General features: G+C 36.6%; 3 protein-coding genes across 4 annotated transcripts; 2 read left to right on the plus strand and 1 right to left on the minus strand.

The window, feature by feature from the left end:
* Positions 1 to 331: 331 nt before the first annotated feature.
* On the plus strand, positions 332 to 1,284 carry LOC104092923 (uncharacterized). The gene is made up of 3 exons (XM_009598626.4): positions 332 to 680; positions 863 to 989; positions 1,087 to 1,284. The coding sequence occupies exons 1-3, from the start codon at positions 454 to 456 to the stop codon at positions 1,138 to 1,140; spliced, it is 408 nt and encodes a 135-aa protein (XP_009596921.1). The 5' UTR covers positions 332 to 453; the 3' UTR covers positions 1,141 to 1,284.
* Positions 1,285 to 2,527: 1,243 nt separating this feature from the next.
* On the plus strand, positions 2,528 to 6,043 carry LOC104092909 (uncharacterized). The gene is made up of 3 exons (XM_009598606.4): positions 2,528 to 2,780; positions 3,808 to 4,820; positions 5,597 to 6,043. Exons 2-3 carry the CDS (start codon positions 3,874 to 3,876, stop codon positions 5,820 to 5,822), a joined length of 1,173 nt encoding a protein of 390 aa, XP_009596901.1. The 5' UTR covers positions 2,528 to 2,780; positions 3,808 to 3,873; the 3' UTR covers positions 5,823 to 6,043.
* A 592-nt stretch (positions 6,044 to 6,635) lies between these two features.
* LOC104092898 (uncharacterized) lies at positions 6,636 to 10,768 on the minus strand. 2 transcript variants are annotated; one of them, XM_009598597.4, is made up of 4 exons: positions 10,313 to 10,768; positions 8,292 to 9,053; positions 7,683 to 8,157; positions 6,636 to 7,614 (listed from the first exon to the last, which is right to left on the minus strand). In XM_009598597.4, the coding sequence occupies exons 1-4, from the start codon at positions 10,596 to 10,598 to the stop codon at positions 7,422 to 7,424; spliced, it is 1,716 nt and encodes a 571-aa protein (XP_009596892.1). In that variant the 5' UTR covers positions 10,599 to 10,768; the 3' UTR covers positions 6,636 to 7,421. The 2 variants fall into 2 exon arrangements, with proteins under 2 accessions (XP_009596892.1, XP_009596885.1); XM_009598590.4 differs by having other exon boundaries at positions 7,683 to 8,196.
* Positions 10,769 to 10,995: the final 227 nt, after the last annotated feature.

The following is a 10,995-nucleotide window of genomic DNA, read 5'->3' on the forward strand; positions in this document are numbered from 1 at the left end:
CCTAATAAAAATATATTATAATCTTTTTAAAAAAATTAAATCTCATATTAGGCCACTTGAGCCGACATGCTTGGGTGCCCAAGTGGAAATAAGAATTAGGAGGGCACATAAAATTTTCCAAAAAATAAGTGAACACAAAGAACCACTTTTCCCGTTGGGTTTAAAAGACATTCTGGAATTGTCTTAGTTGGCCTCTTTTTACTCGATTAGAAAAAAGCAAAATTGGCTTGTCGTCCACTTAATACAGCCCCAAAGAATTCGACCGTTGAAATCCTTATTCTGAACGGTCGTCTTTCTGTATAATAAATAATGTAAACTCAACTCCACTTCTTACTTAATTCAATCGTTCTCTCTCTCTCTCTCTCTCTCTCTCTCTCTCTCTCTCTCTCCAAATCCACTTTACAATTAAATCTACCTAAAATCTCTCTGCTACTTGTGTACTATAGTTCATCAATGGAGGGAAAGCAGATTGCAGTTGTACCAGAAACTCCCATTAATGAATCCCTACAGGAAACAGTTCAATCAAAAACTCCCATTAGTAAAGAAGCTACTGTTGCTGTAGAACCAGAAACACCGCCGCTACTAATTCGACCAACAATTGTTCTTCAAAATTCTCCAATCAAAAGTGGGAATACCCCTGATCGCCTTAAGCTCCCTAAGCCATTCAAATACCCTGAAAGGTATAACTTTTCTTTTCTTTTCTTCTTCTCTTACAAATTAAATTCTCTATGATTGTGGAATCAAAGTAGAGAAAATTTTATTAGAATTTCAATAAATATTAAATTTCGAAAACGTAAGTTGAAAATAGGTTCAGTAGTAAGAAATCTTGAATTCGCTTGAGGAATAAACTGTGTTTCTGCAGGTACACAAGTCCAACTGATCAAATGATGTCCCCTGTTTCGAAGAGGCTTCTAATTGGTAGAAATAGAAAGGCCAGCACACTATTGCCATTGCCACCCTCCAAAAATCGACCACATCATCAACCTATGGTACGTATATATTATATGCATTCGTAATTTCTGTTTCTTTTCCTTCATTATATCTAAGATGAAAAATGTGAATTTTGTGTAACCTTTACCCCTGCAGGTTCAAGGTTTACAGCTTCAGGAGTCTGGTCTTTGTCAACGTTTGAATTGCTGATATTGGGATTATTCATTTTTATGACTTCCATCAATATTATTGTAGCTTCTAAGTCTACTAAGTGATTTTACCTTTACAAATCCTCCTGTAATGCGAAAAGAATATGCTTTTATAAATATAAATATGTAAACTTTGACCGCAAAATTCTTGGCTTGGTCACTGAGTTGAATATAAAGTTTTCTTGTCTCCGGCCATGCTAAAAAAGTACTTAAAACACAAACACTTGTTCAAGGCCAACTTTAAAGAGTAAAGCAAATTAATCACTATTTGGGGGAGACGCTCAGCAATTGCTTCTCCATACAGTACGCAAGCTTTCTAGATATTTTCTTGTAATTACAACACACTTACTAAAATACTCCTATGACTATAATTAAATACAGGCTCCGCCAAACCTGACTTTTGGGTGGCGTCGTTTGCACGACGGTGACCACAATTTCATGCACTTGTCGCGTTTAATTTGTTATAGCAGCTTACTTACTTATTAATTACTATTCCTTCGATGATAACAACTCAAAATTTAAATTTATAATAGGTCTTTCTTTTAATTCTTTTTTTTTTACTTTTAAAATTTCAGCATGGAACTTATTGTACTGTTAGATCTAATGTTTATTAAGATTTTAGTAGGTTTTTAACAAAGATATCTATAATCGATAGAGGCGGATCTAGGATTTTTAGTACATAGGTGCACTACTAAAAAAAAAAGAGAAAGAAATGTATTAAGTGGGAATTGATCCCTCTTCCTCTTGGTAAATAACTCAACTTTCTACCAAGTGCACCATTCAACCTTCTTGGAGCATGGGTGTCAGCAGTTTATATTATACCAATTTTAAAAAATATGTATATTAAATATTTAATTTTACGAAGAGACCATGGGTTCACGAACCCCGCATTTTATCCTATGAATCCGCCTCCGATACTCCGTATTGAAAGTTTTGATTCACATGAACCCGTAGCTAAACGGCTACATCCGCCCCTAAATGTGTGTCATATAAAGTTACCTGCATTAATTGTCAATTAAGTAACTTGATTACATAAATACTTTTTTATGTTGTCAGTATATAGAACTTAAACTGCTGAAAATATAGGCTCCATCTCTAAATAATGAAAATATGGATAAGATAGCCTCATATCACATCCGAATGCATCCATCGATTGGGGAACATGGCTTGGAAAACGTGGGCCGGGTAGGCACCAATTGGACCAAGCATTCATACCCGACCCGAATATTGAGTATATTCTTCGGATATATAGAGTTGGCGCCAACGGTTGGTTTTACAGTTATACGGAAAAACAGATCAGTCATCACCGAAATGGCTGCTTGGCCTTCCTTTTTTGAAGCAATAAATTTACCTAAAATAAAACCCTTAAACTGATCCTTTTATTTTTTTTTCCCTTTGGTTTCTATTACTTTTTTTCTGAGCCCTAAATCATTTGTATTTCCTATTGAAGTTTATCCTCTTAGGAAAATTATAGAATTTCTTCTTTTATTCAAATTCGAATTCATTGGATTTTTCAATCTCTTACCTCACAATATTGATTGAGGGGTAAGTAGCTGTATCTTTTTTATCTTTGGATTATCATTAGCAAAAAGGATACAGCTAGTAATCAAGATTTGATTTTGAGGATTGGTGGGATTATAGGTAAATTCAATTGCTTTTGGCTCTTTTTCTTTAGCATTAAAGCTCATTTCAACACCAAATTCTGTCAAAAAATTAGAGCCTGTAAAAAGAAACTGAATGATATTTTATTTTTTTTGGCTAGGTGAAATTAAATTTGAATCAGACATATGATTGAGCGTTGGAATAAAACAAGTCCAAATAGATGAAATTGAATTGAATGATATTTCCTGAAGTGGTGCTGTTGATTAAAAAGAATTAGTCAGGATATTGTTTAAATTTCTCATTTATGTTTCTTAAAATTCAGTCTAAAGGATTTATGATGTTCATTCTGTTTAGCAGACTCCGGGTCAGGAAATTAATTGTGTTGCTATCTCCTCCAAGAATTTTAGAGATAAAAATGTGTAAGCTTTTTTTTGGTTTCACGTGTTTCCAACTTCCAAGAATGTCAAAATGACCCTTTTATTCCCACTTTATTAAGCGAAACAAATATGGTTCTCCCTCCCCTCCATTTTAAATGAATTTTTAAGGAATCCACCTTTTAACATTAATTAACAATAAAATTAATCATATTAACTTTAATTTGCTCATTAAAAAATATAACAAACTACTCCTAGGCTCTTTACTCCAATGACAACTTTGGAAAGAAGAAGTTAATTGCTTCTTGATATCTGAAAAAATTAAATATTATGAACCACAAAAAAAATACCCCAAAAATCACTTAAAGTGAACTAGAGGGAGTAATAAAAATGTATTTGGTTCTCTGAAAGAAGATTATAAAACTGGAAGAAATAAATTATAGACAAACTTTATAAGCACAGGCATTAAGTTACAGTGGTTTCTTATCACCTTTGTCCAGAAATATCAGTAGGTTATTCCAAAGCAATGTTTTACTCCCTACTTACCTTTCAATGTTTTTTGCTGAACAAGTATTTGTGCTAAACTTCATTATCTATCAAATTCTGTTTTAATATCAGCCAATTCTGTCTTAAAAAGTATGATACCATAGAAAAGATAGTATGCATTTTGTTGAATTGTTCATGTTTTGCAGGAGAAATATTACTCGAACTACATTAAGCGCTGAAAATACTATTGATTGGACAAGAAAAAAAAGGAAATGGAGAATTGGAGTAGTGGTAATATGCCTATAATGCAACATCCTGAGACTAAGCATGAGGATAGAAAACCACTTATGGAAGTGAAAACAACTGGTTTATATCCTTCCTCATCTTCTCCGTCATCGCCTTCTTCATCTGAGGATTCAATATTGGAACTAAGTACTAGTCGAAAGGACCCTCTCGGAGATTTATATACAAAGTCTGAAAAAGATTCTTCTTTATCACCTAGTCCAGCATCTTCATCTTCTCCTGATGTTCCTAGTCAGACACCACAGTGGAGCATGATAAGTGCATCTCCGCGTGGTGAAATGGAGGCTCCGCCATTTCCTGATGAATGGAATGGAGCTAACCCTTCGCCGATGAAGTCTCCTCCAATACATACTATGGGTCATCCTCCAGGTTATGACCCCAATCGTATTCCATCGTCTGTCTTCTCAAGCAAGCCTACTAATCCTATGGAATGGAGTACTGCTTCAAATGAGTCATTGTTTAGTATTCATATGGGAAATAACAGCTTCTCTAGAGATCAGTTCAACATGATGTATAGATCTGGAGAACTAACTAAGCCAGAAGAATGGAGTAATTCTCCGGCCAATCCATATAATGCACAACCTGAAGTTAAATCCAATGAAAAGAAGAGCCTACCTCCAAATCTTCCCCTGCCTCTTGTAGAAGTGGCGACAGATAAAGAGGTAAAGAGTGCAAGTGTGGTGGAGGGTCCCGCTATGCAAGAAAAGATTGTCGAATCCCCCAAAATAGTCCCTGTCGAAAATCATGAAAATAACATCAAAGACAAGACATCTAATGTCGACGATGTTCAGCATTCTGCCTCAGCGCCCAACAAGTCAGATGATAAAGCTGTTCCCCCGACTGAGGCAAGTCATGCTTCCTCACCCCGCCTCTCCAATGAGAGTGGAAACAGCAGCAGTTCCTTTGCTTTTCCAGTGTAAGATCTTTTTTTCACGACTTCCAGTTTGAGGGAATGCAATGCACTATGGTTTTCTTTTCTGCTTCTGTTCGTGTGGAGGTATCTTGTTAGCAGATTGCATCTAAAACTATCCTACATATCAATTTTGTATGTTTTGATTCTAAACACAAATATCGACAAGCTTTCTCTTTCATGGGCCATATGTTTACTTGCTTCATGATTTTTAGATCTTTTGGTGCTCAGTTCACACATGCTAGCTTTCTTTAAATAAGCATTGCAAACTTGTAGAAAGTTTAGTATGTATCTAGTACTTTTTGGTCTATGTTCAGTTATAAAATTTTGCTTAAAAGAAAAATAGCCTCGTGAAATTTAAGGTGTTTTACTTTGACAGAAGCTTCTTTTTTTCTATGAGTTCTGAACTTTAAGAAACATATATAGAAGTGCAAGTATCTCTAGCAACTGATGACTTAATTGAGAAAAGGGATAAAACAGCAAGAACTTCTCTGCTGGATTTTACCTTCTATTCCTTTTTGGATCTGGACTTAATCATGTTATCGTTTAGCTAAATGTGCGGTCATAGTATAACCTTCTACTACTTGTTTTGTTCTTCCGTTGTCTACTCTCTCTCTCTCTCACACAGAAATAGTGTGCTCACTTCTCATTCTGCTAAGGTTTCACATTTAAGATAATCTTGTTAGTTTTTTTATTTTCAATTTTGGGTGAAATGCGCTCTGCCATTGTTCCGTGCATGAAATACATTTGAACTGTTTATAATTACTTTTGGTTCATTGCAGACTACTTAATGACGCCGGGAAAACTGGCTCACTCAAAGCAGCTTCTGCTAAAATGGAGAGGCATCAACCTCAACCTCAACCAGATTCACAACCAGCAGTGCAGCCACAATCACCACCACGATCACGGCCACAACCACAACAACAGTCAAAACAACCAGAGTCACAGCCTAAATTGGCAGCGACCACTTGGTTTTCTTGTTTCTCTTGCTGGCCGCGATGTTGTTGATATAGGCTTTATCCTTGTTCTTTGTACACACGAAAGACTAATTCATTTGTACTTAATCAAGGAGGACTCCTGGTTGGGTTAAGGGAAATTAGAAGTAGAAGTGTTTTCATGGTAAATTGTAAATTTTCTTTTGGCATGTGAGATAAATGTGAAGGCATTTGGTGTTACATTTAATCCAGAGAGGTCAATAGTATTTACGAAATAGTTCAGTCTTTAAAGAAGTTTAACACAACTATATTGGGAATGCATGATAAGCTATATGGGTTGAGTTTTGATGCCCCCGGCTTTGGTCTAGCAGTAATAACGCAACACGTGATGTGTGAATTACCTATATATCAGGGGTTCTGTTACGAATAATTTTCTCCTTTAACATACGTGATGCTGAAGGGTTGGATGCCAAACATTTTGTGTTTGAGGCTTTGAACCATTTTCCAATTTTTATTAGGCATAATTTCTGTGGCAAGTTTTTCTAATGGTAAGTTGCTTTTAGCATTAGTCACTAATAGAGTGAAAACAAAGTAGAAAAAGTTCGCATGTCGAGACTAATTAATATTGATTATTGGTCGAGGATTGTAGCAAAACGAAACCCTGAAAAGACAAGCTACTTCGTCTAGTGTTAAATAAGCAAATTGAACGTTGAATTTTACCTCACCACATGCACCCGGCACATATGGACAACATCAAAACCTGTCAGAAACTTGCAGAATTTTTTTTACCTAGTGAGTTGTTCAAACAGGAAACTGCTGAAAACAAATACCATACAACAGATATGATCTCCTAACAAACTATGTAACAAGTACAATACCAATCAAATGAGAGAAACATAGGAGGGAAAAGTATGAAATGAAAACAAATGCAAGTGCCTGCCAAGTAAATCTACAGATACAATATTTGACAAAGTACTTTGTAGTCATAACCTCCAATAAACAAAAAGAGGGGAAAGGATGAGGTTATGAAAACATACGAAAATGCCTCCCAAGAATATCTACATACTCCATTTGACAGAGTACTTTTTGGTCATAAAGCTCCAAAAACCAAGGTAACTGATCTGTATTCTAAACACTCTTCTAGATTTATATTCTAGCTAGAACAACAGCAGAGATTACAAAATATTCCAGTCAACCTGCCATCCAAACATTTGTGCTTCTTTTCTACTCACCCAGTAACCATGCTACATTCTTCATGGATGCTCCAAATTCTAGTAAGGTGAAAGCAATAGTAGATTCTTTAATGGAAACAAAATTTCGAGAGAGAAGGAAATTTTAAGATGAAGAAATTTAGGATTGTTGGTAACCATGAAGCTGGAATGAAAGATTACGAGATCCATCAGCATAGTTGGGTGGATAGAAGCATGATAACAATCCATCCGTTTAACATAAGGTTGACCATGGTGCAGAAAGCTGCCCACTATATCAGCTGCAATGGCATGTGGAAAAGCATTCCACAAAAGTAAAAAAGATGTTGCTCCTACGCCAGTGTCATCGATGCACTGAACAAACCATCTCCAACGAAATTGAGCTTCTTTTAAAATCCATAAATCCAAGATATTTGATCCATTTCTGACTAGGACATGTTAAAATATTGAAAGAGCTCTCTCAACTAGGTATCTATTCTGGTACCACTATTATTATAAGTTTCTGGAAGAGTGATAACAACTGGTTGCCAACCAGAGTGCGAAGTTTTAATCCAACGCTTCAGCGTGATAATCATATCCAGGATTTGAATTACTTCACCCAATGTAAGGTCTGATTCTTTTAAGCACGAGTTTTTAAGAATCAGAGCTGCTTCATACCTGATGGCAAATGGACATCAGAAAAAACTCTGGAAATTACTAAAAAACATGCAGCAGAATTCGTTTACCTGCATTCAGATGCTGCTATTGCTGAACGTCCAGCAGCTGAACAGAGAGAATTCTCAATCGCATTCCAAGTTGCATCTCGATACTGGTTAAGATTTCCACCAAGTGGATTAACGCAATTCCAGATCCTCTCAGTCCTACCAACATATAGCTCCAAATTTCCTACTTTTATCTTTAATATCATCTGTTGCTCTAGTGCAGAATTTAAGGCTGCTGTAACATCAGTATGACGATCTTTTGAGTTACCATAACGTACACAATAAGTAATGTTTTCTTCTGTTGGCACAATCTTCTCAAGCTTCAAAGTATTCAAGGCAAGCAAGATGACCCCTATAAGACCTTGAATGTGTTCAGGAAGCTGGAGACCCAAATCTGAATTACCAGGAACAGATTTAGAAATCCCCAATGAGGATGAAGGGAAGGAAAACTCAGGACGTGCAGGACTCTTGTTAAGAGAACCGTCGATATCACCCCCAACTGCAAGCAAATTAAGCCGCCTCAAGAAAACTATCTGGCCTAATAAAATTCAGTTTCGGTCAGAATACTTCCCTATTTTGTCAATTTAAAATTAAAAGCATAAAACAAGTTAATTGGGCTATCAGATAAATTACCCCTAACAGCATCAGGATGGCATACAAATGGTGTAGAAAAAACTGCAGAACTTTCAGGTCGTGGAGGTGCAGGCTGCAAATTGTTCTGGCAAGAGTTCGAATTCACAACTTTATCTGGAACTAAAAGAGGTTGAGATTGAGTACGCTGAGCATGCTTATTTTCTATGAATTTACTGCTATGGTTCTCTGAACTATCAGGCTTTGCGAAAAACTGATGTGGTGCAAACTGCTTTGGTGCAACATCTGGTTCTTGTGGGCAATGGCTGCTACTAGTTTCTTCAATTCTAGCTGGCATACTTGACATGCCGGTCATATTCAGTTTATTCGAGTTCTTAGGTACGTAAATAGCTTTAGTTTTAGTATCAGCAGTGCGTCCAGGATTAGATAACCTTTGGGGTCCAGAAGCATTAGTATTGGCATTGGCTTCGGAATAAGCAGGTTGGTTCACAAATATAGGTTTAGTAATTGGAGTCAATGTTGATTCTTGGCGTAATGTCTTAATGCAATAAGAAAGTTCTCGTGGAGATCCTCCAGCAGCAAGGCTTGTCCACTGCCACACATTCTTGGCAGCAGCAGCAAGAACAGCAGAAGCTTGTAAAGGTTGTGCTAGAAGAATATTATATCTCCTCATGCATAACTGATGAATGGCATTGGAGAAATCCCTATCTCCCGAAATGAGCAGATAATTCGCAGGTGCAGGATTGTCCACTGCCCAAAATAGCATGTCCACCAAAATTTTCTTGTCACTTGCATCCTTAACCCCTGTTACATGAAACAAAATTCAATTTTTTTCCTGAGAAGGCAAAATTCAATTGGCAATACGCATTTATACTTAGCTTGAAAACACTAAAATGTAAGAAGGATGTAACTAACAACAACAACTACCAATCCCAAGCAGGTTGGATTGTTAGGGCCAGCTATATGAATCCTTATTGTCCATATACTATATCTAAACTCCTTTCAATATAATATATAAAGTTAAATCTCTAGAAGGGCTAACAAACTCCTAAAAATATTGGACCTAAAGGAAACGGACTAACACAACTAAAACTTAATCCCACTAATTGGTATATCCTAATGAAGATCTTTTTCTTCAATTTAACCTATTTTTCACTAGGTCTGCATGGATTCCTCCCAAATGATTTTAGGTCTACCTCGTCCTCTTTTAAAACATTCACTCGCTAGGTTTTTCACCTATCAACCGGTGCATCTGAAGTCAACGTAGGACATGATCAGACCATTTCAAATGAATTGCTCTCATTTTATTCTCAGTGTATGCTACTTGTATGATATACATTCATCTTAGCATCTGCATCTTTGTGACACCTATCTTTTTCTTTTTTTTAAAAGAGTAACTAAAGATTATATAAATTTATGCACTAAGCCAGTGCATCAAGCATAATTACAGGTTGTGCAACATTCACTCTGATAACACTTTGGTAGCACTTATCCATTTTAACCATCCTACTTTGGTTCAATATGTAACATCTCCATCTATCATATCATTCTCCTAGAGCATCGAGCCTAGATATCTGAATTGTTTATATTTAAGTACTGCAATCCCGTCTAACCTCACCTCAACTTCAATCTTCGTATACTAGCTAAACCTGTTGTTCATATATTCAGTCTTACTTCTACTTTTCTAAAAGCCTTACTCTCTACCGTGCTTCTCCATTGTTCAACTTTTTTGGTTGACGCCAAGCTCGCTTCCAATTACCACAATAACATCAGAAAATGTTGATGTAACCACTTCATCTGAAATCTTAAGCTGTGAGAGAATGACACCTTTATTTATTTATTTATTTGGATGAAATGACAAATGTAGCAAACTGGACGGTGAGGATTCATATAGTCAATCTCAACTAGCTTTGAATTGAGGCTTAGTTGTTGCATTTTTTACTTATTATTTATATTTGCAACATATCCTATCAAATAAGGTGTAAACCATTTCGTCTTTTAGATAGACATGTATATCTATTTTGATACATGTAGCAAGATGAAGCAAGGGTTTGCTAGTGTACCGGCCAGGACGTGATTGAGAGCGATTCCAGTACTAGAGAGAGCATTTTGAACGGGCCAGGGGATGCGATTGGTGTCGCCATAGGCAGAGATGGTGACAGGTCCGTGATAGTTCATCTTCATCAATGCCGCGCTTATATTCTGAGCGATTGTGTAAGGGTCGCATCCCCTTGGCACCTGACAGTTCTCTATATCCCACCACACCGACGTCTTTGCCGCCGCGTATTGCGGTTCCACCGCTGCTCCGCTGGGAAAATCCGCCGCCGCCGTCAATCCGTCTCCGGCCATCGCCTATACAACGATTTTCTCTGACTCTGCTACCATTTAACCCTCATTCTTCTGATTATCTTTTTTACTCTACTATTTTGTCATACCTCTATCACTTCGCAATTCCTCAACATTCAGTTCCTCACTGTCCCACTATCCTTCTCTGAATTTACCAAAATAACCCCCTCTCTCCTCTCTTGAAACTAATGTGTGGGTATTTATGGGAATTTGGTTTGCCGTTCATATAATAACTCTTCAAAAACAGGCGCGATTTCCAACTATTTAAGAGAGAGAAGAAAAGGAATGAGAAATAGAGGCCGGTGTTTGGTACTTCAATGTACTGTATTTAAAAATTTGTGTATTCGATTTACAATTTCAAATATCATACCAAAAAGTAATTCGATACACTTCATTATTT

This window comes from Nicotiana tomentosiformis, chromosome 2 (assembly GCF_000390325.3).
Source record: "Nicotiana tomentosiformis chromosome 2, ASM39032v3, whole genome shotgun sequence".
Classification (NCBI taxonomy): domain Eukaryota; kingdom Viridiplantae; phylum Streptophyta; class Magnoliopsida; order Solanales; family Solanaceae; genus Nicotiana; species Nicotiana tomentosiformis.